The sequence below is a fragment of the Episyrphus balteatus genome, chromosome 2 (genome assembly GCF_945859705.1).
Source record: "Episyrphus balteatus chromosome 2, idEpiBalt1.1, whole genome shotgun sequence".
NCBI classification, from domain to species: Eukaryota; Metazoa; Arthropoda; class Insecta; order Diptera; family Syrphidae; genus Episyrphus; species Episyrphus balteatus.
The window spans coordinates 16,802,148-16,829,057 of NC_079135.1; the positions used below are offsets into that span (position 1 = coordinate 16,802,148).

Below are 26,910 nucleotides of genomic sequence, written 5' to 3' on the forward strand. Positions count from 1 at the left end.
CATCAAGAGCAACGGATTTGCTTATTTTGTCTTGATTTTGTCCGGATTGTTTTAAAACTGAGAATATTTTCTAAAATATGTATTTTTAATTATAAATTATTTTAATAATTTTTAACCTCAAGCCAAAGTAAAAAATGCAAAAAATATTTATATCGAAATTGAAATTATTTGGTTTGAACCTTAAACCATAGAACTACATTGCCGACATAGATACTATTTGTTTTAAGTTATTTAATAACCATTATTTATCTTATCGTTATCGATTCATTGCAATCGATATATGTAAATAGTAAAGGTGATTTTAAAACTTATACTTTCTATTAAACCACTTTTACTCTTTTATTAATGCTCATCTAAACGGTATAAATTCTTATCACATACATATACCTATGCAAGACATTTATCAATGCAAATGCGAAAATGCACTTTGCGTCAATTTTAAAATTCACTCTTTTTTCAACTTAAAATTCATTTGACGTCCATCAAAACCTAATATAGGAAACTGTGTGTAAATTGCAAAACGCAATTTTAATTTTTATGTGGAACATGCGTTTCACTTCACATGTAAATTATTAATGACACTCAATCGGGCAGTACAACTCACTTCCTTTCTTTTAAATGCAATTTATTTGTGATGGATTTATGTACGCAGGTAAAGCTTGCTATAGACTTAAAGTGACCATTAGATTAAGGTGGTATTGCATTAATATAACAGTGAAAGGTATTTTGTTTTTATGAGGGAGTTAAATGATGGTAATGAAATGCTATTTTTAAGGATATAAATTTGTATGAATTCAATACTCATTTTTAAGCCTATTTTGATCTATATATTTGGCACAAGTTCAAAATAATTATTTGAGTGTAAAGATGGTAAGGTAGTGCAATTTTTTACAGTTAAATCTTAAATGGCACTTCCCAAATTAAATTGTGCACAACTTATCATCCTAAACTTAAGTGTTTACTATTCACAATTTTGTCTTTGTAATTTTTTGCTTTTAATTAAAAAAAAAACAGTTCGGTCCTATCAATAAACAAATATCCTTGTATTGTATTAAAAAAATAAAAACCATAGCTTGCCTTTTTGTTGTATGGCCTTCAAGTCGCAACACTGCCTTACCTGCAATAACAACAGAATGTGCGATATTTCTTTAAACTGCCGCATCAGTTTATAACTTTAAAAAAACTACCTTACCTACAAAGCATGAACTCATGAGCTTTTCAACAGAATTGTTTGCTGAATTCGTAAACGCCGCGCCAATTTTTATCACACTACATTACCTGCAAAGTATCAATTTTGTACCTTGGTTACTTCTGTTATGGAAAGCATTACAGCAGTCTACATATATTTGAAATTCAAAATTAGAAGAAATATACAAAATAGTTACTTTAGTTAAACGTCTGTAACTGTACTCCTAACAAAAACGAAAACAATCTCACCTAAGCATGACTGTTAACTTGCAAAATTGTCCTAGAAGCCTCATAAAACAGTTACCCTACAACTTATAGTTATTTGTCATCTAATGACACATTGATACAATTTTCATAGAATATAGGTAATGAATATTTTAATAAAATTAAAATCAATTATTCAGATGTTTATTTCGCAAATTAATTAAATTTCATTGAAAAATGCAAAAACCTTTGTTATAAATATTTGTCATTCAAAATAGTTTAGTTTTTACTCATTTTTTTTTTAAAGTTCAACTTAGAATAATAAAGTAGTAGGTATCTGTCTACATTATGAGATCGATTTTAAATTTTGTTGAGAGTTTATAGATTCACACAAAAACCACTTAAGTGTGACGTGTGAAAGCGCATTAATTAAATATACAAAAAAAATTAATTTCACACGCAAATACACATTTGCACAGATTTTCGGAAACAAAAAAGAAAATAAAGTTTAAAATAGATATTTTTAATTAGCCATTCTCTCACTAGAATCTGTTGACTGTTGTCAAGATCATCATTTTGTATATACTTTATTTGTACTTTTATCTAATAATATAATTCACTTGTGGAAGGCAAGACAAAAAAAAAATACAGTAAAATTGTTAATACTCCTTCAAGAGCCTCAAAGTAAATAACATAAAAAAAATGTCTTCTTTTTATTTTAAACCCTTATATATCTCTTCACTCTCACTATCTTCATTTAATATTTTTTATTTTATATCCTAACCTTATCAAAAGCTTAAAATCAAGAATTAAATAATTGAAGTGAATATAAAGTTGCATGTGATTTTAGCGTAATTTAGATTAAAACACGAACATCAACAAAAAAAAAAGTTATTAATAAAAAAACAGACAGAATAATATGGTTCACATGTGTTGCCTGTGCACTCATATACCGCTATATATTGTACTGCCAATATTAAACGTCAATGGCACCACCAAACCAACAACAACAATTAGCTCTATAAACGTTAGAAAACCTCATCACGCTAAAACTATACTAACTGTCAGAATAGAGAGACAATGGCAACAGTAAAGTAGGTAGTAATAATTGTCACCATCATCACTATAAACCAACCGAACGTTGGTAACAATACTTTCTTCCGTTAGTAGTAAGTTTAGTTTGTTCCGCTGAGATTGAGCAGTTGGTTGGTCGTCGTCGTTTGTTGTGTCAGTTTCATATTTCTCGCGCGATTTCATTTCAAATTTTCACATTTTTTATTAACATGGTTTGATGATTCGACTGACTACTTTTTTTTGTTGGTTTTATTTCCTTTAACTGTTAACTACTGTGTGTTCTTTCGTGACGTTCTATACCATAATTACTAAGTCAATACCGGAAATAATAACATACATAAAAGCGCACACCATTGTGATTGTTTTTTTTTCTTTTTTTTTTTGAATTTTTGAAAAGTACATAATTTATTATTACACGCTAAACAAAGGATTTCGTCTAACTTGAATTTGTGATTGGACTGCAGTAGTCTTATTTTTTGTTTTTTCTTCATGGCATTTTTTTTTTAATCTCCCCCTTTAAATATTCCTCTAACTACTTAAAGAACAACATGTCACTGGATATCCTTTAAGTACTTAAAGCCTAATGGAGTGTATAAAAATGGCATTACGGTTTTTTGTTTGAATTGCTGACACTTTAGTAATTTGACACGAACAGTCCTTGATATTGATTCACAGGAATAATTGTCATACTTCAATTCACAATAGTTGAAATATGCAATGCAATTTTTAGTTTTGATAAAAATGAAATTTTATCAAGCAAAATAGTTTGCAATTTCAATTTGTGTTGAATCTCTGTTATACGTGATTGGCAGTAGCAGCTTTTTCAATTTCAATCATGATTTAATTTTCGGAACACGCATCTCGATTCGTTTCGTATTTGGTTCGTTATAATGATTTTAATGTATGCAAATTAAGAATAAGTTAAAAAAAAATAATTGTGCATGTCTATGAATTTATTAATAGAAAATAAGTTTTGAATTTTATTGTTTTGTTAGTTAAAAACAATAGTGATTTGTTTAATTTTTTTAGTACAAAACAAATATTGAAATTTGATCGAAAACTATATGGCATTGTGTTTGAACCTTAAATGTTTGTCAAAAAAAAAGCCTTGTTCCTTTAGAGGTGGTAAACTGCTCATGAGTAGATAATCTAGTACATTTGCTACTGGATTTACTCATGCTCTTTCGAGTAGATGTGAATTGTATTAATTTCGTAATATTAGTACTGTTTCTGAAAAAAAAAACTGCTGACAAGTTGTCACATAAGCGCCAGTTTCAAAGACGATTAAGTGTCAGTTATGCAGTCAAGTAAGTGACACTTCTGATTTATCAAGTGACTGTAGAGCATTTGTGCATTGAATGCGTCACTTAACTATTTGTCACTCAAGTGTCACTTTCATAACTGTCAAACCGACCACTCCTTGTTAAGATTTGAACTGTCTTATCATCTTATCTTACAAATGTCAACTGTCAATCTGATCCTTATGTGAACTGCCTTATCACTTTAATAAAATCTTATCAATTCCTTTATTAAATTATAAACTACCTTACCACCTTACTATTCAATTGTCATTTGGTCGTTGGAGATGTCTTGATTTCGTTGACCCTTTTTGTTCAGAGCCAGCTTCAGAGTATGCTAAAATGTACACTTCATTACCATCATTTTATCTCAGTATCAACTCTGAAAGTAGCGTTTATTACAAATTCATATTCAAATAGGTGGCCAATATTGAAAACTTAAGGGCCTTTTAACACTTAATTTAAAAGAGGATAAGGTAGTGTGCGTTTTTGCATGGAAAGTGAAGTTTAGGCCTGTATTCTGGCCTTAAAGTTCGTATTATTCAAGCGTTTGCTGTCGATCAAGTATAAGTCGGAGTTCACATTGGCCTAACTCCGATGACTCATTTTGACAGTTCTGTGACTTCAAAGATTTTAAATGAGTTTAAAATTTCCTGCCTCTTTCGGCTATCTGTTTCTAAACATGAAGTGCAAGTGAAAAAGCAACACAGAAATGTCAAAATGAGTGGATGGAGTGAAGCCAAATGATGTTTAAATGTGCACTGCCTTACCATCCATTTACTTTTTCAGAACTAAATTTGATTTATTTTTAAATAAGAAATATAACAAAAAACGAAAAATCCACATATACAATCCAGGGTCTATAAATAAAAATCAAATAACACTCTTCTAAATGTTTTTGTAGTAGATTCAAATTAATTCTTTGATTTATAACACTTGTCTTTATGTCATAAAATGTCTATTTGTCATAAAATTTTCGATAGCCTTTTCTCTTGACTACTATTTTGCACGAAGGCAATAAAAATCAAATAGAAATGTGGTATATTTTCATTTAATTCTTTCACATAAATAAATCTCATTCAAAATGGAAAACTTGATCACATAACAATCAAAACAATAAAAATGAAAAGAACAATGTAAATCAATATGAAGATCATTAAGAACACATAAGATACCTCAATGAGGTAAATATTGATTTTTTTGAACTTCTGAATGGGTGGTAAAGTGGAAACTTTTTTCAAGTGATTTTTTTAAACAAGTAGATAATTTTTAGAAACCTAATGATAAACAAATAATTTGAAATTGTATTGAATAAGCCACTTGTTTTTAAAAATAGTTTTGAAAAAGACTTGACGATGCGATGGTTGTCAAGTGTATTTTTAGAATCCAGTTGTCTTATTTAATTTCGTATTGAAATTGTACATCCTATAGTAGTTCTTACATCCTTCAGCTGGACTCTCATTGGGCGCCATTTTTTTCTAATTTGTTTTAGCAAAAATCAAATATGTCTCTCATTGGGCGCCATTCAAAAGGCCTTACCCTTAACCTTAAAAGGAATCCATTGTATTTCTTTTGAAATTAAAATTCCTACAACTGGACTCTCACTGGGCGCCATTTATCTTTAGCTTGACTTAGCTATATTCAAATAATCCTCTCATGGGGCGCCATTTAAAAGGCCTTTGCCTTAAAAGGAATCCATTGTGTTTCTTTTAAAATTAAAATTCCTAGTAATGCCCCACCAAAAGCACTACAATCATGTAAATGTTAACCTCTCGTGTATAGGTACTTTTAAGTTGAATAATTTCGCTTCATTTTAAGATATGACCTCAGTCAATGTTAAAAAAAAAAAAACTTATATTTTAGTTTAATTTAGACAACTTTCATTGCATGTCAAGCGTATGTTTACTTTTCTTTTATTTTTTTAAACTCTTTCCATCAAAAGTATTTTCTTTTTTTGTTTATTTTTGTGTCATAACTTAACCCATGCTTCTGAAAAAACCGAACCCATTAATTCCACGAAGGACTAAGGTTAATATAATTTCCTTATTAGTCATTGTCCTTGTCAGCAACAGAGAGAGATAGAGAGAGTAAATTATCAACTTCTGAACACAAAATAAAGTCACGCCAACCGAGATATATGCAGTCAAGTTAAATGACATAATGGTTATTGTGCATAATATCAAAAGTTCAACCGGGTCATTAGTGTTGTCTCAGTATTTGAGATTGAATTTTAGATTTAGATTATTTTATGAGAAACCACAAATTAATAAGAATCTCGAAAAATAAACACCACCTGGTAGGAAATCCTGCAACAAATTCAATTCAGCTCTCGCATATAATTTCCTTCTCTTTTATAAGAACACACCCCAATATTTTTTTTTCAAATTTCTTTTTCTATTTTTTTATCAAAATAAAGTCTGCAACATTATCAGCAAAATTTTTTTATTATTGTGTACCTAGACTTTTACTATATTTCGAGACTATTCCCAAAGGATCAAAATTCATAGAGAGCTATGCGCGTGTCTGCTCAAATTTGTATAAGATTCCCCTTGGCCATTTATATATGGAGCCCTGTTGTTAGAGTTCACCCTGTTGACTAAAATTCTAAGATTATCTTGTGCTAAAAATCTTTTTTTTTCTCTTCCTACAAAAAGCAAAAAAAAAACCTAGAACCACCACGACTTTTATGCTGATAATGATGATGATTCGCAGACAAAAAGAGAATAACAAATTTGCTTGGAGAATATAATAATATCCTTGCGGTGTGCACAATGCCACAATTTTTTTTCTTTCAAGCAACGGTTGATGATATGGTGTATAGTAGTGAAAGAAATAGAGAAAGATGAGGGATGGGGTTGGGGTGTAGAGAGTTTTTTTCCTTTGTATCTTTAGGGGTGAAAATATGGGTGTGCGCACGTTTCAATTGTGTGTATGTGCTATTTTCACAAAAGTGCCGCATACGGCACACTCAACTGGATTCAACTGTACCATTACTCTTGTTATTATTTCATTTATACTCTCATGGATGGTAGTTTATTTTTAGGGAAAGTTTACATATTATCATTGTTTTGAAACAAAAAGTAATCAAATTTTCCTTAATGGAATGTTAATGGAGTTCTTTTTATTTGCAACACAAACAGATCTTTTTGAAAGAGCTAGTACACTACCGATAAGGTAGTTTTTATAAACTCTCCAAATCAGATCAAATTTATCATTTCTGAATAAATGTGATGAACTCCTAAACCTCAATCCAATTATATTTTGCTTGACAAACAGATCTTTTGCAAAAAGCAATTCTATTTTTTATCACAAACAGATCTTTTGCAGAAAGGAATTCTATTTTTCATAACAAACAGATCTTTTGCAAAAAACCAATTCTATTTTTCATAACAAACAGATCTTTTGCAAAAAGGAATTCTATTTTTTCACAAACAGATCTATTGCAAAAAGCAATTCTATTTTTCATAACAAACAGATCTTTTGCAAAAAGGAATTCTATATTAAATCATAAACAGATCTTTTGACGTTTGCGAATTGATTTTTTTTTTCTTCATTGTGAATAATTTTGTAAACTGAACGATTTCTGTTTGATTACTCTTTAACAACTGTGAAGTGGAACCATACTTAAAGAAAAAAAAACACTGTCTTATCGCCCCTAAATTTAAGTGTTGACTTGGAAAACTAATGCCCCACGCTAGAATTGTTTTGACAGGGTAAGGTAGTGCATGTTTAAACAAAGGCAGTGGCACTTTAATGCCATTTTAACGACCAGCACTTAAGTTTTGACATGTTAAGGCGGTATACGTTTTTACATTAGAAACGTTTTTTTCACTGTCAAGTGTCACTTTGGCTCGCATACAAATTATCGAAAAAAAAATTAGCCGAGCTAAAATGTATCGCATACAAATTTTATCGATAACTTGTATGGGAGCTTTAGCTCGCCTAAAATTTAGCTAGATCTGCGTACTAGGTTTTAGCATTCAAACTAAGGGCCGGTAAAGTAGTGCAATTTTGTACATCAAATTCACTTAAATTTCCAATATTTGCTACTAAATTGTCACTAGCTTGGCTGGTCTTTAAAGACCAATATATGAAACTTAAGTGACATTTTAAACGTCTAAATGTGCACTGCATTGCCATTTCACAGTTTAAGACCCTAATTATAAATGCAGAATTGCTTTGCATAGACAATAATTTTGATGCAAATAGAGTAGTCCTTTCAAGTCTTAGAAAAGAAGCAGCGCTGGCTTCATTTATGAATTCAGTCTTGACAGTTAAACTATGTCCTTTCATAAACCATAGGGTATCGTGTTCATAGTTTAAAAATAAAACTCCAGTTATCCTCTTTGTTTCACCTTTTTTTTTTTTTTTGTATACAAATACAAATCCTTTCCACCCCTAAAGTACCTACTATAATTCAGGACGTATTCATTAAAACGTGAGTACGCAGAACTCTCACCGTTTCACTTTTCTCTCTTTCTCTTCTTGTCGTCGACAAATTTAATGTCCAGCACCAGTACTAGCACTCCTTGCTTCCGTGTACTCCCTGCCATATATTATACCCTATAGTTGTTGTATATTTTTGCATCCATCCAAACTCTCGATACATGATTATAGAGGAGTTTTTGGAAGGTATACTAACATCAGGATTCAGGAACAACGAGACGAGAGTACCTACAACAACACAAACACACACTCACAAAAAACTGTACTGTACACCGGACTAACGTTAGCTAGCGCGGCGCGAGACAGGACTTTATTTAACTTCTCGACATGATGGTAGTTTAGTTCCTTTCATTTTCCCGATTGTGTTCGTTTGTTGTTGGCAGCGCGCTCGTCGCAAAAATCCAAAGAGAAAGAAGATATAAAAAAAAAATTGGGCGCGGCGACCTTCAGGAAGAATTAAAAATATAAAAAAATATAATTAAAAAAAAACGAATACTCTATAATAGAAAATATAACAATTTTTTTTAAAACAAAAATTTTCTACAAATCCCCCCTTGTCGTGAAATTGAATTTAAATATTTAATTATCCTGTATTTGCCAAAACAAAAAAACGAAGGAAAATTTTATACCATAGTATACATAAAAAAAAAAGAAATACAAATTATATAGCAATAGCAACACAAAAAAAAAACTTTTAAAGTTTTTTTCAAAAGGATTTTTCAAAAAAAAAAAAACAAACCAAATTTTGAAAAAAAATAAAACGCCAAAGATATTAATATTCTACCTTCTTATAGAATTTAAGGATACAAATCAAAACACAACGCACAAATCAAAAAAACTGATCTAATATACATACTCTCTATGTCTCTCTATCTCTCTCTACATACATAAAAAAAAAGATATAAAATTTTATATAAAATTAAAAACTTTATGTGAAAAAATTATCTATATTACAACAAAACAAATAAAAAAATTTAATAAATCTTGTCCATATCCATCGAATAAAAGGATACATCGCGAGTGAAATTTTTTTTTAAATTCAACACACAGACTAACAAAATACTCCACCCACCCAAAAATCCACATTTTTTATAACATTTAAACTTAAAAACGAAAAATCATTCAAAAAATTTGAATTTTTCTTATAAGAAAAAAAATTGCCATGTATAAAAAAAAATAATTCTACTGCTTTTTGTGTGATTTTACTCAGCTCATGAATATTTATATTTATTATACAAAAAAAAATAGTAAAACAAAAACCATTTCGTTTTAATTTTATTATCGTGAACCTACAACTAACCAATATAACGAATATTTTATACCAATAGATTATTCCATAAAAAAAAAAAAAACAGAAAATCAACCATAAACAATTTAGTATAGTAAGAGTAAAGTCCTTGTGATTGTTAATTTTACCTGTATAAACGATAACTTTTACATATTTATCTAATCTTTATCTAAAAAATTAAACATTTTTGCTTAGTAAAAAAAACATAAAACAAAAAAAAAATATTTTTTACATATACAAGACTCAAAAAAACAAAAACAAAAAAATCGTGTGTGTTGTGTGACCAAAAAACAAAACATTTTTTTTCTTAAAATTTGTAATTTTTAAATAAATACTAGTTTTACTATAAAATAAATTAAAATGGGCGGGTGCGCATCAAAAGATAAAAAGGACGAAGTTGTCACAGATGCCGCCACCGCGGCTGATGCAGGAGACGCTACAACCGATGGGTGTGTATCTTGCTCTCTATAATAATATTTTCTCTCTTATGAATGTGTACTACTACACAAACAAACCTTTTCAAACTCTAAAAAAAACTTTGTTTGATTTAAGGTTTAAAGTCGGTAATTTTGCAACTTTTGAAGAAAAAAAACTTTAAAAATTAGCATTTTTTTTAAAGAATATCTCGTGCTGATGGTAATAATTGTTGCCGTGACATGACTCAAGGAATAGGTCGCACCCTACGCGTCCTTTCGTGTTTAATTTTTTTTATTCTCTCCCCCTTGCTTGCGCACAGAGGGTGGCATACACAATTTTTGAGGGTGAATTTCAAACCCATTTTAAGGGGAAAGCCTGAATTTTTTAAAAGCAACAATCATTTCTTAGAATACCATACACAAACGTTTACTCTCTCTCTCTTTAATTCAGCAATGCAGTCCTCGTGTAGAAAATTTTCTCTTATCTGTTCTTATTAGATATATAATTGTTGACAACGTGCGTGATTTCTCGTAAAAATGTTAAATCGTATAGGGTACTAAAATTTTTGTTTGTGCTGAATTCCTAGCCGACCGAGCCTTGTGTTGTTTTTTTTCATTTATTTAACAAAAATAAGGAAAGAAAAATTAAATTAGGGGTTGATGTGCGCATCCAAAGTCTCATAAGAGGGATAAAAATGGGTGTGGGTTACTTTTAAAACACGCGCCTTCCTCGTGTTTCCTTTGTTCCTTATGGTAGTTTTTTTTTTTATTGTTTGTTCTTTCTTTAATTCAGTGAAGTTAATTTGTTGAATATTTTTCTTTATTGTCCAGCAAAAAAATTTGGTTGAGTTGTTGTACTTGCATTTATAAATTTGCAAGGATTTTGATCCTTTGACAAGAGAATATTCATTTAAAAAATTACGAAAAATTTAATAGATCATGTTTAGATATAGAAAATATCTCCTCTTTTTTCAAATAAAATTTCGAACATAAATTTTATTTTGTTTAGAACTTAGGATTTCAGATAGGTAAACACGACTTAAAGATTCACAATGGAGGCTTTGGCCGTGTTCAAATTACGTTAAATGGAGGGCTTGGCCGTGTTCAATTAACCTTAAATTTTTTTTAACCACACTTTTCCACAATGGATTAACAAGTGTCAAAAATGTAAAAAGTGATTTTTTCATTAGAATTCAATTTAGCACGAAAATTGATTTCGTTCTGTTTGACAGATGGTAGGTAATACAAGCTCCAAAATCTGACAACTAAATTTAAATACAGTAAAACAGGTGTCACATTTTCTGACATGATTTCTTCTACTGTCTACATGGCTATTAATATTTTTAAGTTCTCTTCAACGAGGAAATAAATAGGTAAATTAGAACAGGACAAAACAGTTCCATGAGTGACGTCAGAACAAAAAACAATGACAAACACAATTGACAGTTCTCACGAATCTGTTGTAGTCTGTTCTGGCTAAATAGCAAGACCAGAAAATCCTGTTCCAAACTGTTCCACACAAAGTCAATTAACGGCTAACTAAAACAGTTCAGAACAGAAAACCTTAATGAACAGGAAAAAGCTGTACCTTTTTGTGTGGAACAGTCCAGAACAACGTCGTTGAACACACATTTTGAATTATAGAATAATAAGTTCTGTTCAATTAGGTTGTTCCGTAGTTGCTGTTCCGAACAGAAATCTTCTTTTGTTAGGGTTTCTTTTTTCGATCTACCCAACACATTTTAAATAGATTTGTTTAGATTGACAAATGCATTTGATGTTTTTTTTATTTAGACGTTTCCTTAAGGGGGTTTTGCTTAAACTTATTTGTTCTATGGGAGTTCTGTTCTTTTTTCTTTTTGAATACACTTAAAGATTTATATTTATGTAGATCAAATTTAAAAGTTATTGACCGTTTCTTTTTAAATATATCATAAAGCCTTGAGCCAATGTAGGCTCAAAAAGTGAAAAAGTACAAAAGTGAAAATTTTCAAACTCATTTTTGTATAGTTTTTCGGCCTGAAAAATTAAAACAAATGTTGCAGAAAGCTTATTTTTTGGTCTAATAAACAATTTGTATACTCTTTTTGACAAAACAATTATTGCGCTAGCCAGAAAAAAAATATTTTCACTTTTGTACTTTTTCAAAAAGTGGTGTATGTAGTTAAATGTGAATTTGGTTGTTTATGACAACATATAAACCAAAATGCTTATCTCATTTTAATAAAACTTGGTGGAGATATAAATTTAAGGCCTGGGAAGAACATAGAATGTTTTTTTTTCAAAGCTTAAGCTTCTATTTAAAAACCAACACAAGTACTGGTCTACTAGAGTTTTCAAATTTTCTGTAGTTTGAAGTTTTGTAGTAAGTTGTTTAAAATTCTAGCTCTAGCTCCAAAAAGATTCTATCTGTTACCTTTATTGCAATTTCAGAATACGTTACATTTTTGCATAGAATGATTGGCATTGTTGCACATTGAGAGATCACCAAACCTATAATAAATCTCAATCATCATGAGAAAAATTTTAAGCTTTTGTCAGAAAAATGCATTTCAAATGATCAAACGTAACTTATTACAAACGTAATATTTTTAAATCAACAACTATCTAATCAAAGTTAAAACTATCCAACTATAATAATTGATTTTTTTTGTATCTTTTTATAGAAACAAATCAGACACTATGGTTGACGCCGCTGTTCTACAAAAATTGGAAGATGGATTCGCCAAATTGGCTGCATCCGACTCAAAGTCCTTGCTGAAGAAGTACTTGACCAAGGAGGTCTTCGATAATCTAAAGAACAAGAAGACCCCATCATTCGGCTCCACTTTGTTGGATGTCATCCAATCTGGTTTGGAGAACCATGATTCCGGTGTCGGTATCTATGCTCCCGATGCTGAAGCCTATTCAGTATTCTCTGAACTCTTCGATCCCATCATTGAAGACTACCATGGTGGATTCAAGAAGACAGACAAGCATCCAGCTCGTGATTTCGGTGATGTGAGCACATTCACCAATGTCGATCCCAACAATGAATTTGTTGTATCAACCCGTGTCCGTTGCGGTCGCTCCCTGCAAGGTTACCCATTCAACCCATGCTTGTCCGAGGCCCAATACAAGGAAATGGAAGAGAAGGTTTCCAGCACCTTGTCCGGCTTGGAAGGTGAATTGAAGGGTAAATTCTACCCATTGACTGGCATGGAGAAGGCCGTTCAACAGCAACTCATCGATGATCATTTCTTGTTCAAGGAGGGTGATCGTTTCTTGCAAGCTGCCAATGCCTGCCGTTACTGGCCATCTGGTCGTGGTATCTACCACAATGACAACAAAACTTTCTTGGTCTGGTGCAATGAGGAGGATCATCTCCGTATTATCTCCATGCAAATGGGTGGTGATTTGGGTGAGGTCTACCGTCGTTTGGTATCAGCTGTCAATGAGATTGAGAAGCGTATTCCATTCAGTCACGATGACCGTTTGGGTTTCTTGACCTTCTGCCCAACCAACTTGGGAACCACCATCCGTGCTTCCGTGCACATTAAGGTACCAAAATTGGCCGCCAACAAGGCTAAGTTGGAAGAAGTCGCTAGCAAGTACAACTTGCAAGTGCGCGGAACCCGTGGTGAGCACACCGAAGCCGAAGGTGGCATCTATGACATCTCAAACAAGCGTCGTATGGGTCTTACCGAATACCAAGCTGTTAAGGAAATGTACGATGGTATCACCGAGCTCATCAAATTGGAGAAGAGCTTGTAAGGAGGATATCCTTAGCGCATTTTTTTCCTATTCTTTACATTTTTTAATTTATGTATTATGAGCGATGGAAAACTAAACAAAGAAAACAAAAAAAAAGAACAACAGCTAATGTGTGAAAACCATCTAACATTTAAAAACTAAAACAAAAATATAAATTTTTAATTTTAAGCCTTAAGTTTATAAATAAAAAAATAAAAAAAAAAAAACAAAAAACAATTTTAAGAAAGAAAATCTATAGATGCGTGATTTAAAAAATCAAATCAACAATCCACCAAAAAAGTATTTAAAAACAAGAAAGAAGCATCAGTTCCACTTGTGCTCTGGAAGCACCATCTAACTTAGGCCTGGTGGGATTGTCATGATGATGAACAAACAACAAGCATTGTATAACAAATTTTAGAACATCCAAAAAATAATTGTTATGGAATATTAATAAAAGAAAAATAAACGTGAAACGAAATAATACAATTTTTAATTGTCTTTGTTTATTTATTTCTTTTATATTTTAATGAACAGGTGGAATTTTTGAGACGTATATTCAATAAGTAAGCTAGAATACATCTACATATAAGCTAAAATAAAAACATTCTTATTTTGATATTCCATTCACTTGAAAGTGATAAAAATGGCGATCAAAAATAAGTTTAAAATAACGATGATTGTCATATAACTACCAATTTTTGGAAAAGCTTAGTTTTCTCGAAAACGGTTCCAACGATTTTGTTTTCAAAAAAATCAAATGGTAGTTTTTAGACAGGTCTATCTTTTAACCTTTTTTTTTTCGAAAATCATTGTTAACCGTACCTGCCATAGAACGTTTTTTTTTTAATCTGAATTTCTTCTAAAATACAAATTCAAAATCAACGATTTTTTTTATACAAAAGCAAATATACGCTAGCCCAAAAATTAAAGGAATACAACAAATTCGTGATTTTTTTAGGGATTTTAGATAGGCTGTATCTCAGTAAAAAATTATCGTATCATGACAAGACAAAAAGCACATGCTAAATTCTTCTCGTTTTAGAATTTTAGTTTCAAATATTTTATTTGGAACGGTAAAATAGCTAAATCATTGGAAGTGTTCAAAAACCAAAATTTTCCATTTTTTTTATTTTCATTTTTCTCTTAAAAAAGTGGAAAATTTTTTTCTGATAAAATGATTAGGTTATTTATTAAGCTTTAAGATTATTTTTGTTTCAAACCTCTACGATTTTTTTAGACTGCAAAATCAGTCATCAAACCATACTTTTGACTTTCACCATCAAAACCTCAACAACGGATTGCTGTAAAAAAAATTCAAGGATACATAAAAACTTCATTTATAGTGGGAATCTGGCCGAACAGCTCTGATTTTGATGATCTTTTTTATCAAATAAGAATACTTTAAACATACTACGAACAGATTTCAAAAAGTTTTTAAAAATCCAGAATCACATTTCTATCTGTAAAATTAAAATCCACTAAATTTAATCAAGAGTTTTTGAAAGAATGGTCCACAACTCAGAATTTTGGAAAAAAAAGTTATTAAAAATTTTTAAATGACTTTTTTTCAATTTATTTAAAAAAAATTTTGGCCATAAAAAAGAAATTAAAAATTATTTCAATTTCATTGTATTTGAAAAATAAATGCATTTTATCTCATGAGACATGTCTCACGATATATGTATCATGAGACATGTATCATGAGGCATATATCTCATGAGATATATATCATGAGACATACATATGTCTCATGAGATATGTATCATGAGAAATGTCTCATGGGACATATCTCATGGGTGTCTCATGTGACATGTCCATGAGATATGTCCTATGAGACATGTCCCATGAGAAAAATTGTAGACGATTTACTTGTAGTATTTGGTTAAGCATTCACTCAGCGCTATAATATTTATCTTTCATACAAATTGCTTCTAAGAATAAATTTAAGCGAAAAAGCAAGTATTTCAAAGAAAGACAAAAAAAGACAGTGTGTGTACACATGTACATGTGATTAAAACCTACTTCGACAGAAATTCAATTTATAATTATCAAAACTTTTTTTCGTACGCATTTTTGTGTTCGAAGCAGTGTTCCTTTGGAGGTGGTAGACTACTCATAAGTAGAAATCTAGTACAACAACTACAGATTCCTATCTCCTAGAGTAGAAGATCATATGTGTTAATAATTATAGCCCTACTGGCAATTTTGGTTCTATAATGCTTTACAGAAGCAACTGTTGCATCTGTAAAGCTTTATAGAACCAAAATTGTTTGCCGGGAGTACTAGATCTAAATAACTAAAATACCACATCGAATGGAACAAGGCTATTTCTATTACCAGATCTATTACATTTGTTGTCAAAATGACATCATTGAAGTGACATTTTTTGCATGTAATGTAATAATGAACAAAAACATAGCTACAAAATACCTACATACCTTCATATATTTTTATTTTGGTTGTAAAAGTTAAAAAATGGAGCCCAAGCAAGGATGCCAAAAGTGCATAAAAAAAGTTCATCTATCGTGAAGTACGACGATGAAAATTTGCAGATCTATTTTTTTTAAGTTTTCTTTTTCAGCCTTTTCTGAAAGTAATGAATATTTATTGATAAAAAAGAGAAATATTTATAAACAAATAAATTTTTCCATTTACTTATTTAATAATTTATCGCCAATATTATTAATTTTTTTCAACAACTTGTTGACTTGACAAATGTTTTTTTTTTCCTGTCAAATGACAGTGCAAATCGTGCGTGTTAATTTAACCGTGCGTTAAAAGTTCAGTTCCCCAACTATAAAATTAACGTGGCGTTAACCATTAACCTGACTATTAAATTGGTTATTGGTATGGAGAAATATTTAAAGCTCAGTTAAATATTTTAACTGAGCTTTAAATTTGATTATTAGTAAGGCCCTTTACCTTGTTTATCACATGTTTATTGAAATTGAACCACCCTTTACAAAATTTGAAACTTTATTGCCGACACTACAATGCGTTATGTTACGTATTACGTTACGAGAAGAAAACTGCATTATCCGTACTGTTTGACGTTTAGAATTCTGAACAACCCCCTCAATAGGAATTTTCCATAACAAATAAATTGATCAACAAAAATAATCAAACAAAAACTTAAAAAAAAAATTGTTTAAATTATTAATAACTTGAATTGATGAATGCAAAAAAAAAGTGCTTTCTCAAAAGCCTAGGTATGTATATGTCTTGTTGAGAAAATGACATTTTATTGAATAGTTTTGCCGCTAGATCGAAATACTACAAAGTCGCAATTCAATTGCAGCTTCTCTAATGATGCATAATAGGTTAGGTAATTGGCGACTTTATCTATCTTCTGAAAGGTATTAGTTGAAGCAGTGCATATTTTTATAAGTAAGAGCCAATTAGAGTCGGCTTTCAGTCTTTGTTCCGTCAATCTAGCTGAGTGATTGTTGTTTTATTCTTTTGTGGTTAACTTATATTAATTTTACTAAAATGGTTAAAGCCTGGTACATGGATAATGAACCAACTGACCAACGTTTGGAACATCATCTTAATCCTAAAGTTTTTCTTGAACTTGATGAATTATTAAAGAAAACAGGAGTTGAATATTTTCAGGTAAAAGTATATTCCTGCCTTGTTTTGCATATTTTTTGTAAATGTATGAATTAGATCTGTTCAGATTATTGAAGTCTTTTAGATCAGAAGATCACTAAAAAGAAGCGTGTTTCTAAAACATTTCTTTTTATATTGAAGATATCTTTTTGTTTGAAATGGCGTTTTAAAGCTTAGGAATAGTAATTTTTGAATTAATATTAAAAAATTACGTAGTCAGCTATTACATGAAGCCTCAAGAGGCTTGACTCTTTTTTCGAATTTTCTTTTGATAATCATTCTGTGAGGCGCGTACTATTACACGATGCCTCTTAAGTCAAAGACTCAAATTTGACATTTCTCTTTTGATTTAAGTATTGTTGTTGTTGTATTCCACCAAGAAGCAAAAAGAAATGAAAGGGAATATTGAAAAAAGAAAGAGTGGAAAAAGAAACGTCAAAAAAGAGTTTCAGAATTTTGGCCCACGACTCTCCGGTCGGATAATTTTTTGTTTTATCTTCTTTCTCTTTTGCACTCATTAGTTTTGAAAAGAGGCGCGCCTCTTGAGGCTTCATGTAATAGCTGACGTATTGATTATCCCTGAATTAAAAACAATTTTTGAAAAACTGGTAATTTTGCTAATTTTTCATTATTTTTAGCTGGATCCAGAACCTTTGGCTATTATATGTGTTTTATTGGTGCTCAGTATTTTACTGAGTAAACATTTTATGCTGCAAACAACAACAATTGATTACTTTTATTTATTTATTAATAATACTATTGATTAAGGGTCAAAAATGTATAAGTTTAGAAAAAAATTTTCTCTATAAACCAACAAATAAAAAACTTTTCTTTATACTTAGCAATCTTTTGTTGTTGTTTCCCGTGTAAAATTTTACTGAGCTAAGTACTGAGTTACCAATAAAACACGGCTATAGATATTTTTGAACAAAATATATTTTAAATCAACTCGATAACTGTACTCTTTATGCAAAAATTTTAAGCTCAAAGTATTGAGTTTTTGGGGTTTTAAATTTTAATTGATTTACTGAACAAGCAGTAAACTTAGAAGATATGTAAATATCAAAACGAAATTTTTTGGGAATATAACTAAGAATACGATCTAAATATACTGTAAATGCTTCTCTCTCATGTCAAACATAGTGCAGTCATAGCCTTAAGTAGGGGTTATTTTGGCTTTTTAGCGTTTAGCGGTACACTAAGAAGATATAAAAAAAAACACAATTTTTATTTTCAAACAGTCCTAGAGAACATCCCTACAAAGTTTGAGCAAAATCTAAAATGAGACAGATATTTCGATTGAACGATTTCAAAAGGAATGACATATTTTTCAGTAAACGGTCCTTAAAAATGGTTTTAATCGAGATCGGTGAATTTTTTTTTAACTTTCGTATTTGAAATTTTAATAATGCAGCCCTATACTCGTTTTACAGATTCATCGACTTTCACTGGATTCCGAGATTTTACAAATTTTATGCTTGATTTTACTCGATTGTCTCTACTAGCCAACACCCTTCTCAAGTAAATTTCCATTTATTTGCTCTCTGCTTTCTAGTATTCCGATGACAAAATGACAAATGAATTTATTGCTAGTGAGGACAGTTTTACTTAGTAAAAAAAAAAAGAGAATTCCAAAAATATTTAGATTAAAAGGTTGGAGCCACTCACGTAAAAATCTCATCTTTGGCAATGTTTTTTCCAAAATATATGTTAACCCTTTGCCTTTCGGACCCAGCGTTACTCTCATGTAACATATTTCTAAAAATTCGAAAAAAATATTCCAAACCGTAGACCTACGATTAAAAAAAAACGACTAATTTTACGTTGGCAGGTCGTTTTACACACTCATATATGTGCCCATGATTATGATTATGAAAGTGGACTAATAGCGTTTTCGTTTGGGAATTCTTAGAACTGTCCGGGACTGTCCGATCCGGAATGCCAAACGATCAGAGTTGGATACTTTTTTTTGATTCTGAAGTTTGGGTTTCTTTGTATTTGTGAAGCGTCAAATGCGAACGTCTGATGAAAGTTTTGTTTTGTTTATTTTTTTTATTATTATTAAGTTATCTTTTTTTTTGTTTTCTTCACTTTATTTAAATATAGTTTAAAGTTTGTGCATAGTTAAAAATCTTAAAATTGAGAAATGAACAACAAAGAATGACATTTCATTACTTTGACGTCTTAAGTGTGAACATGTGTGCGTGATTCTGGTTTTGATTCTGCCTCAAAATTCAGAATCGATTTTCTCTTCTTTTCAGAATTAGAACTGTCATTGAGTGCCAAACGATCAGTTTCAGAATCGTTCGGAAGAATTCCGGACAGTCCCGGACGACCAAACGAAAACGCTATAAGTCACTTTTTGCATTGTTTGAAGAAAAAATTACATAATAATTTTCTTATAACAATTTAATTATATTTCTTTTATGAAATCACTAGAGGAGCAATAAAGAAGATTATTAACTGCAATTTCGCTTTCAAATGAACTTTACCCCTTAAACAATAATTATTTTTAGGCTAGATTTGATGCCATTTTTAGGAGTCCACTTTCATAATTAAAGGCACATATTTTCTATGAAAATATATACTAAAATTTAGATTTTATGTTGTATTTTATGGTAAAATGCATTAATCCAAATAAAAAAGAAATGAAAATTTGTATGCTTTTTACATATTTTGAAAACATTTTATACTCGCATTTAGGTTGTGCATTTTCTGGCAAAAAAATTTGTTACCACAAGATCCAGATGACATTTTATTTTCTTTGGATTTTGTGAACTTTTAGATTTTCAAGTAAATCCAGAACCACGGTTTCACCTTCACCTCATTTAGACGGGGTTCTGAAATGCTTTCCCAAAAAGTAGATGGATATTCCAAAAGCAAGAAGTCTAAGAACAGGTACTTGCTAACCTAAAATTTCAAACAATAATTGACTGGTTCACTTGGCTACGATGAGTGTTTGCGTTGTCTCATAAGTTTCGTGTTCGAGCAAATTTATTTGCACTACAAACCGATTTTGCTTAGGACTTCGTAACGTAGAATATTGGTAATAAACTGGAAGTTTCTTAAGCCATTAATGCTCGATGTACTGATGGACTGAAAATTATACAAACTGAATTTCTAATTCGCTTGATTTTTTTTTGTTTGGAAAACCAATTCTACTGGCATAAGAATACAAACTGGTTTAAAATAACTCACTACGTTAAAGATCCACAAATATCAAGACACCATTTTGAGAGCATCATATTTTTGTTAATTTGTCTAGACTAGAGTTTTATCAAATATTATCTCAATTTGAAATCAAAAAACTGTTAGAAATATGTACACCAACTAAAATTGTAAGCCTGCAATATCGAGTGAAATAACAAACTTGGGCCATAATAGCGCTGTTCCATTGGAGGTGGTAGCTTACTCATGAGTAGATCTAGTAAATACGTCAATCTTCTGCTCGAGGAAATAGGAATGTGTAGTTGTTGTACTAGATTTCTACACAAGAGAAGTCTACCACCTCCAATGGAACAAGGCTAATGAAACCAGAATGTAAATTGCAAATGGCCTAACCAAAGAGATCCAAGAAATCTGTTTTGTTGCAAATTCACTAATTGTAGCCGAAGAAAAGTTTTCATCATTTCATTTTTATTGCGCGTTTTGTCAAAATAACCTTGACTTCTTGTCCGACAAAGAGAAAATAATTAATTTATTTTAGCATGAAAAGAACTATTTTATGAAAAAAAACCAGAAAATACCACGGGTCAAAAACGACCCATTCTAGCCAAAAAGTCCCAAAACCAAATAAAAGGTTCCCATGTTAACAAAAACAGACAAATTTGGTTGCAATCGGTAGACTATATTCTTAGTAACAATGTCCTGAAAAACCAGCCTGAAAATCGTAATATTTTTTTAAATATTTTATTTTGAAAATTTTTGTGGGTCGAAAACGACCCCAAAGTAGGTCTACGGATATTTTTTTAGGTTTCGATGGCTTAATTGAAAGATAATAATGCCTAGTTACTGGATTATTACAAAAAATTAGTCAAATATCATACTTTGAATTTTTTTTGTAAATTTTTTTTTATATATGGTCATAATTTTGAAAAACAGATATAAAAATGTTAATCCAGAAAGTGTTTTGTTTTTTGGCTTAGAGGAAGTAGCATACATTATTGTTCCATACAAAGTTATTTTCTCAGTTGTCCGACTTTTTTTGGTGGTCATAGGCAGTGCATATTACCTACATGTAACATGAGAGTAACACATTAGTTTTGCTATTTATTATTTTGGAAAATATCTTTTTGCTAATCATATTTCTTAGTTGTGATGTTTTTGACGCGATAATACTGAAAAAACATTTTTTAATATTGATTTTCATAGCTTTGGTTCGAAAGGGTTAAGGAAATGTATGCTTTTCATTGGTACTTCGTCATCTGTTTTCGGTGAAATAGCAATATTCTTGAGGTCTTAGATAATGTGAACTGGTCACACAAATGAATATTCTTATACAACGGTCCACACTTAAACGTCCTTGACATTCAGAAGTCAATTCGATTGTTGACACAAAAACTTTGTTATCTATAGATAAGTTCTAAGGGCTTGAATAAATTGTTAGCTTTTATTAACATGTTTATAAACACTTACAAATAAACATACATTTCAGATTGATGCCGATAATTACAAAAACGATGCTCTTTTGGCTGATATCAGAAAAAAGAGAAACTATTCCTACGAAGATGAGGTAATTTTTTGCTTGTTTTAAATAAAATTTGTTTAAGGTAACTATAAAACTTTATTCTTTTATTCAGATCAATTGCTCTAAAGAATGTTTGCCCGATTATGAAAACAAGTTGAAGTCATTCTTTACTGAACATTTACATACAGACGAAGAGATTCGTTTTGTTATTGATGGATCCGGTTATTTCGATGTCAGAGAGTAAATGCTTTGTATTATTTTTTTTTATTATTTAACATTTAATAATAAAATACCTTTATCCTCTTTATAATTAAAATATAGTGATTATGAAAAATGGATTCGAATTGCTGTTTCAAAAGGGGATATGATTGTAATTCCAGCTGGAATCTATCACCGTTTTACCTTGGATGTAAATGTAAGTTTGGAAATTTTTTCCGTAAGAGTTTCTCCAAAACAAAGTATTAAAAAAATTATTTTGAATCATTTGTCTCGTTTCATTTGAATGTATGCTAACATTTCTGAAACTTTTACGAATTTTGTCTAAAATGTTAGTGACTTGTTAGTTGTTCTAGATTTCAATAAAAAAAAACTCATTGTTTCTCAAATATAAGCCACATAAAACACAAGTGGTGAAGCACCAATTTTCTTGTTTTGGGATATTAAAAAGTATTGTGCTTTTGGAGTATTTTTTTTTCTCAATAAATCTTCATAAAGTCATAAGTCATTTTTAAAAGTTTTTATTTTATTTTTATTAATTAAAAAAAAAAAAACGAAAATACACTACTTGTGCTTTAAGAGTCTCATATATAAACTGGTCAATCGTTTTGAAAACAAAACAAAAAATAAAATAGGTAACTAGGAACATTTCCGGAATATCCGCAAAATAATACATTTTTATAGGAGTATTCATATTCATACTCATATATTTTTGTTTCTTACAGAATTATATAAAAGCAAAGCGATACTTTGTTGGAGAACCTGTCTGGTTGCCATACAATAGACCAGCCGATGAAATGGAATGCAGGAAAGCATATTTGCAACAACAGGCAAATGGTTTTGCCCAATTAGGCAAAGCCTAAATAAGCAAATTTTTATTTGTACCTGATAGTCGATAATTGAAAATCAAAATCGAAATGGAACAAAGTTATCAACTATATCGACTATCCTGTCGATTTCCCACTGTTTATTTTTCCTTTTGTTAACAAAAACTATAAATTACAAAATACATTATTATTATTGTGCATATAAAATATTAAGTTTTTTTTTACTAAAATCGTATATACAAAAAATTGATTATGAAATATGTTGTATAAATAAACATCTGTAAATAGATACAATTGGGTCTTTCAAAACCACAGTCACAGTATAAAACCTGCTAAGATCAATAACAGCATTTTGTATTCTTTTTTTTATAAAATGCATTTAAACAGATTCAATGTGTTTCCCTAAATTAAAAAAAAAAAAACATGCTCAAAAATATTTATTTTGATTAAAAAAAAGTAAAATTTTCGTTTTGAAAATCTATTTTTTTTTTATTTGCATAGCAATAAAAAAAAAACAAAAAGTGCACGACTGGGTCGCACATGTTAAGTTGCTTGGCATATCAAAGCTATATAAAAATGTATAAAAGAATTTTTTTAATTTTAATCTATCCGTTTTCAAAATATTGATTTTTCAAAAAAAAAAAAATAAATTTTTTTTAATTCAATTCTTAATTTTGACATCAGTTACCAAAACGTTTTTGTACAAAAAAAATTTATTGGAATCGGTCGTTGGCGCACATCTGAACTGTAGATTTAGCATAAATCTCGAGTTTTATTCTAAATCTCGGATTGAAAGTAGGTGAAAATCTTAGATTTAGGGTAGCTGAACCCAATTCTGAGATTTAGCGAAGTACATTTAAAATAAATCTCGAGATTTATTCCATATCTACTTAGCTCAATTTTGGATTCAGCGTAGGTGGAAACATAGTATAAACCCGCTAAGACGGAATACCTCGCTAGGGCTGAATATATTGCGCATGTTGTCAAAAATAGATAATACATACAATAAAAAAGAGAAAAGTGTCAAATTGTAAAAAAAAAAATGCAAATGAGATAGTTGACCAATAAGAATCAAAGAAATGTGACAGTTCCTCTCTTTTGAGTTCTTATTTTGACAACCTGTGTGATCTTAAAAACAATAAAAACTCGGAGTAAATCCCATAAACAAAAAATACCAAGACTGGAAACTCGGCGGTCAACTGACGTTTGCCTACAAGCTGCGCGGTGTGGTGAATGTCGTGAACCTATCGTTGTGTTCGTGTCCGATGTGTGTTGAATGTCGTGAATCTATACATGTGTGCGTGTTAACGTCATTTATCAACGTGGTGGCTTTCACATATATTCACAGACAGCACTGTCCACAAAAGGGTTTTGGGGGGAAAGACGTACGAAATTTTCCAGTCTTGGTATTTTTTGTTTATGGTAAATCCTTTATGATATTCGTCCACGTTCCATTTTGTAATGGCATTGAAAGCGCTAGTAAGAAACTAATAGTACTTTGCCATCTTTAAAAGTTCAGGGCTAATAAAATGCAGCTGGAAACTAATAACAAGACCAATTTTAAAGTGTTTGATTGATTTGTCGGTATTCTTAATTTTGAATTTCAAAAAAGTCCAAATTCTTCTTTACCAATCCCCAATTTCGAACCTTCCAACCTTTCATATAAACCATTTAAGGAACGCCACCTTCATGTCATTTTTTGTACCAATTGCCACCACCCACCCTTACAATGATAGCTTTGAACACACTCATCTCCACCAAAAAAAGCATCCAACGAAATAAATTTTCCCACCTTTTCCCAAATATCCCACAAATACCATCGCACAAAAAGAAAGAAAAAAATAAAAGAAAAACGAAAAAGAATCAAATCTCAAAGAAAAATTCAACAAAAAATCTTTTATTATACGTCGGTGTGTCTGGCTAGAAGTGTGTGCAGCTCGCTCGTCGGTTTCGTCGGACCTGTGCATAGAGAAAAATATATACAATTAAAAAAAAAAACCATAGAAGAAAAATACAATTTTTCATTATATTTCTCTGTGTTTTAAAACAAAATACAAAAAATACATTCTTTTTGTATTCTTATGTTTATCAACATTTTTTGGTGAAATATTTACATTCTCTTCTGAGATAAAAAAAAGTAATTACCTTTTCCTATCAAAAAAAAAAATTCTCACATCTTCAAGAAGTGCAAACTGTGAAGAAGAAAAAAAAAAGAAAAAAGAAGATACACAGTTTTGAATTTGAATTGAAGTTCTCTTTTTTTTTTTTTGTCTGTCGTCTTCCATTCAATTCTTTTAATCAAACGATGCGATAATCGATTTAGTGTGTGTCGTTTTGTATTAAAAATTTCTGTTTGAATGTGTATGTGTTTCGGTGTTCAGCGCGGCATAAATTTTCTTCCAACTTTTCTATCGGTGTGTGTGTGTCTTTATTTGCCTCTCTCTCTTCCTCGTGTCTTTTCTCTTGGCTGTGTTCACGCGCGGTGACACACAAACACTTGTGCATTATGTAAAATAGAGGAAGAGGCAATCAAAAGAGGATCGACAAGAAAAACCAACAAAAAAAAAGTTTTTCAATCTATAAAAAATATTTTTTTATCACCTTTTCTTCGCACTTCCAATTTTTATATTATCTATTTTCTTTAATCATTTCCAAAACAAATGAAATTTACAGTTATATTGTTGTTATTGTTTTTGCGAAAATATAATAAAATGTCACTTTTTTTTTTTACAATTCAGCCAATAATGGCTGTGTCCAGTGATTATTGAAGAAAAAAATTTAAGAAGTTTTTCGGGAATTAGGGTGTCTCGGCTAAGAAACAAAACAAAAACTTTCTTAACTTGCTACTGCTGATAGAATTTGCAGTAATTCACGTGCTTTTTTTTAAACAGATAGAAAAAGCAATACAAAAAAAAAAATCACAAAAACGAATATAAAACAGAAAGAAGTAAAGTGAGTGGCCCGCCACCACCGCTAACAGCGCCACCACATCCCCTTTCATTATCAAAGTGAAAGAAGTGCAAGAAAAAGATGCAAAATTAATTCAAATAAAATTTAAAGGAAAAAGCGAAATAGAAAGAAAAAAATGTTTCTTGTGTACACAATTAAATTTTTGTTGCATCTGGAAACGTAATTGTTTTTTTTTTTTTTGGTATTTATTTATGCATATTTATGCGTTTTAATTTCCATGCAACTTATATAGAATCTATATATCTGTACTGACGTGTAGAGCGCGAGATTATATATCTACACCAAAGTGGTATATATTGCCACCGCATCGGACAGCGCCAAAGTCTCACCTCACCTCACCGACCGTTGGTCGTCGTCGTTCATCGTCCAGAGACCAAAGAGGTGTATAGAGGAGAAAGAGAAGAAGAACCAGAAACAAGTAGAGGAGGCCAATCTAAACGATCGTTTTTTTGAAATTATTGACCCCACTGTGTTGTCGCTGTGCTGCCATCGTCATCGCTGCAGGTACTTTACTTACTTCACATTTCACAATATAACTTCTTCTTTTTTTTGTTCCCCCCTCTCTTCATCTCCCCCTCTCGATTTATAACTTTACTCTCCCTTTTCTCCCGCATCATACTTTGAATCCAGGGTTGCCATGTTCTGAACTAGTTCGATAGCCCAATTTGAAAATTTTTGTAGCCCAAAATCGCAGCCGAAAAAGTAGCCCAATTTATTGCGCAATATTTTTTTTTAAACAACGAAAAATTAAATAAGTTTTTTGTTACAAATTTATTTGAAATAGGTATTGTTTACATTAAGTTAAGAGGAAATTTTTTTCAAAATTCTTTCAAATTTATTAAAATTTCGAAATAAAAAACGAACTACAATCAAAAAGAGTGTGATTATTGCATTTTTCTTCCGAATCAAGGGAATGTTTATGTTATGTATTTAATTCATTTGTATCGCCAAA

At 30.6% G+C, this 26,910-nt stretch overlaps 3 protein-coding genes and 1 long non-coding RNA gene across 8 annotated transcripts in view; all 4 read left to right on the plus strand.

The window, feature by feature from the left end:
• LOC129912691 (arginine kinase 1) overlaps positions 1 to 14,142 on the plus strand; it is a 46,374-nt gene extending 32,232 nt beyond the window's left edge. For both annotated transcript variants that reach the window (XM_055991048.1, XM_055991049.1), the window contains one exon: positions 12,581 to 14,142. In XM_055991048.1, the coding sequence (XP_055847023.1) occupies positions 12,581 to 13,667 (1,087 nt within the window). In that variant the 3' untranslated portion in view covers positions 13,668 to 14,142. The remainder of the gene's footprint in view (positions 1 to 12,580) is intronic.
• On the plus strand, positions 2,626 to 9,569 carry LOC129912692 (uncharacterized). Of its 2 annotated transcripts, none has more exons than XR_008771884.1 (2): positions 2,626 to 2,821; positions 9,459 to 9,569. It is a non-coding gene; the product is annotated as an uncharacterized LOC129912692 (long non-coding RNA). The 2 variants fall into 2 exon arrangements; XR_008771883.1 differs by having other exon boundaries at positions 9,539 to 9,569.
• A 2,829-nt stretch (positions 14,143 to 16,971) lies between the features above and the next one.
• On the plus strand, positions 16,972 to 23,042 carry LOC129911806 (acireductone dioxygenase). The gene is made up of 5 exons (XM_055989749.1): positions 16,972 to 17,261; positions 21,913 to 21,990; positions 22,058 to 22,185; positions 22,267 to 22,360; positions 22,887 to 23,042. The coding sequence occupies exons 1-5, from the start codon at positions 17,139 to 17,141 to the stop codon at positions 23,022 to 23,024; spliced, it is 561 nt and encodes a 186-aa protein (XP_055845724.1). The 5' UTR covers positions 16,972 to 17,138; the 3' UTR covers positions 23,025 to 23,042.
• A 1,842-nt stretch (positions 23,043 to 24,884) lies between these two features.
• LOC129912632 (transcription factor dcp-66) overlaps positions 24,885 to 26,910 on the plus strand; it is a 59,586-nt gene continuing 57,560 nt past the window's right edge. For all 3 annotated transcript variants that reach the window (XM_055990962.1, XM_055990963.1, XM_055990965.1), the window contains exons 1-2: positions 24,885 to 26,117; positions 26,191 to 26,462. The gene's annotated coding sequence lies outside the window, so the exon portion shown is untranslated. The remainder of the gene's footprint in view (positions 26,118 to 26,190; positions 26,463 to 26,910) is intronic.

Excerpts from the sequence above, each read along its gene's own strand:
- LOC129911806 (XM_055989749.1), top strand. The coding sequence starts at position 17,139 with ATGGTTAAAGCCTGGTACATGGATAATGAACCAACTGACCAACGTTTG. Across the intron at positions 21,991-22,057 it reads ACTATTCCTACGAAGATGAG|ATCAATTGCTCTAAAGAATG; the intron begins GTAATTTTTTGC and ends TCTTTTATTCAG. Across the intron at positions 22,186-22,266 it reads GGTTATTTCGATGTCAGAGA|TGATTATGAAAAATGGATTC; the intron begins GTAAATGCTTTG and ends ATTAAAATATAG.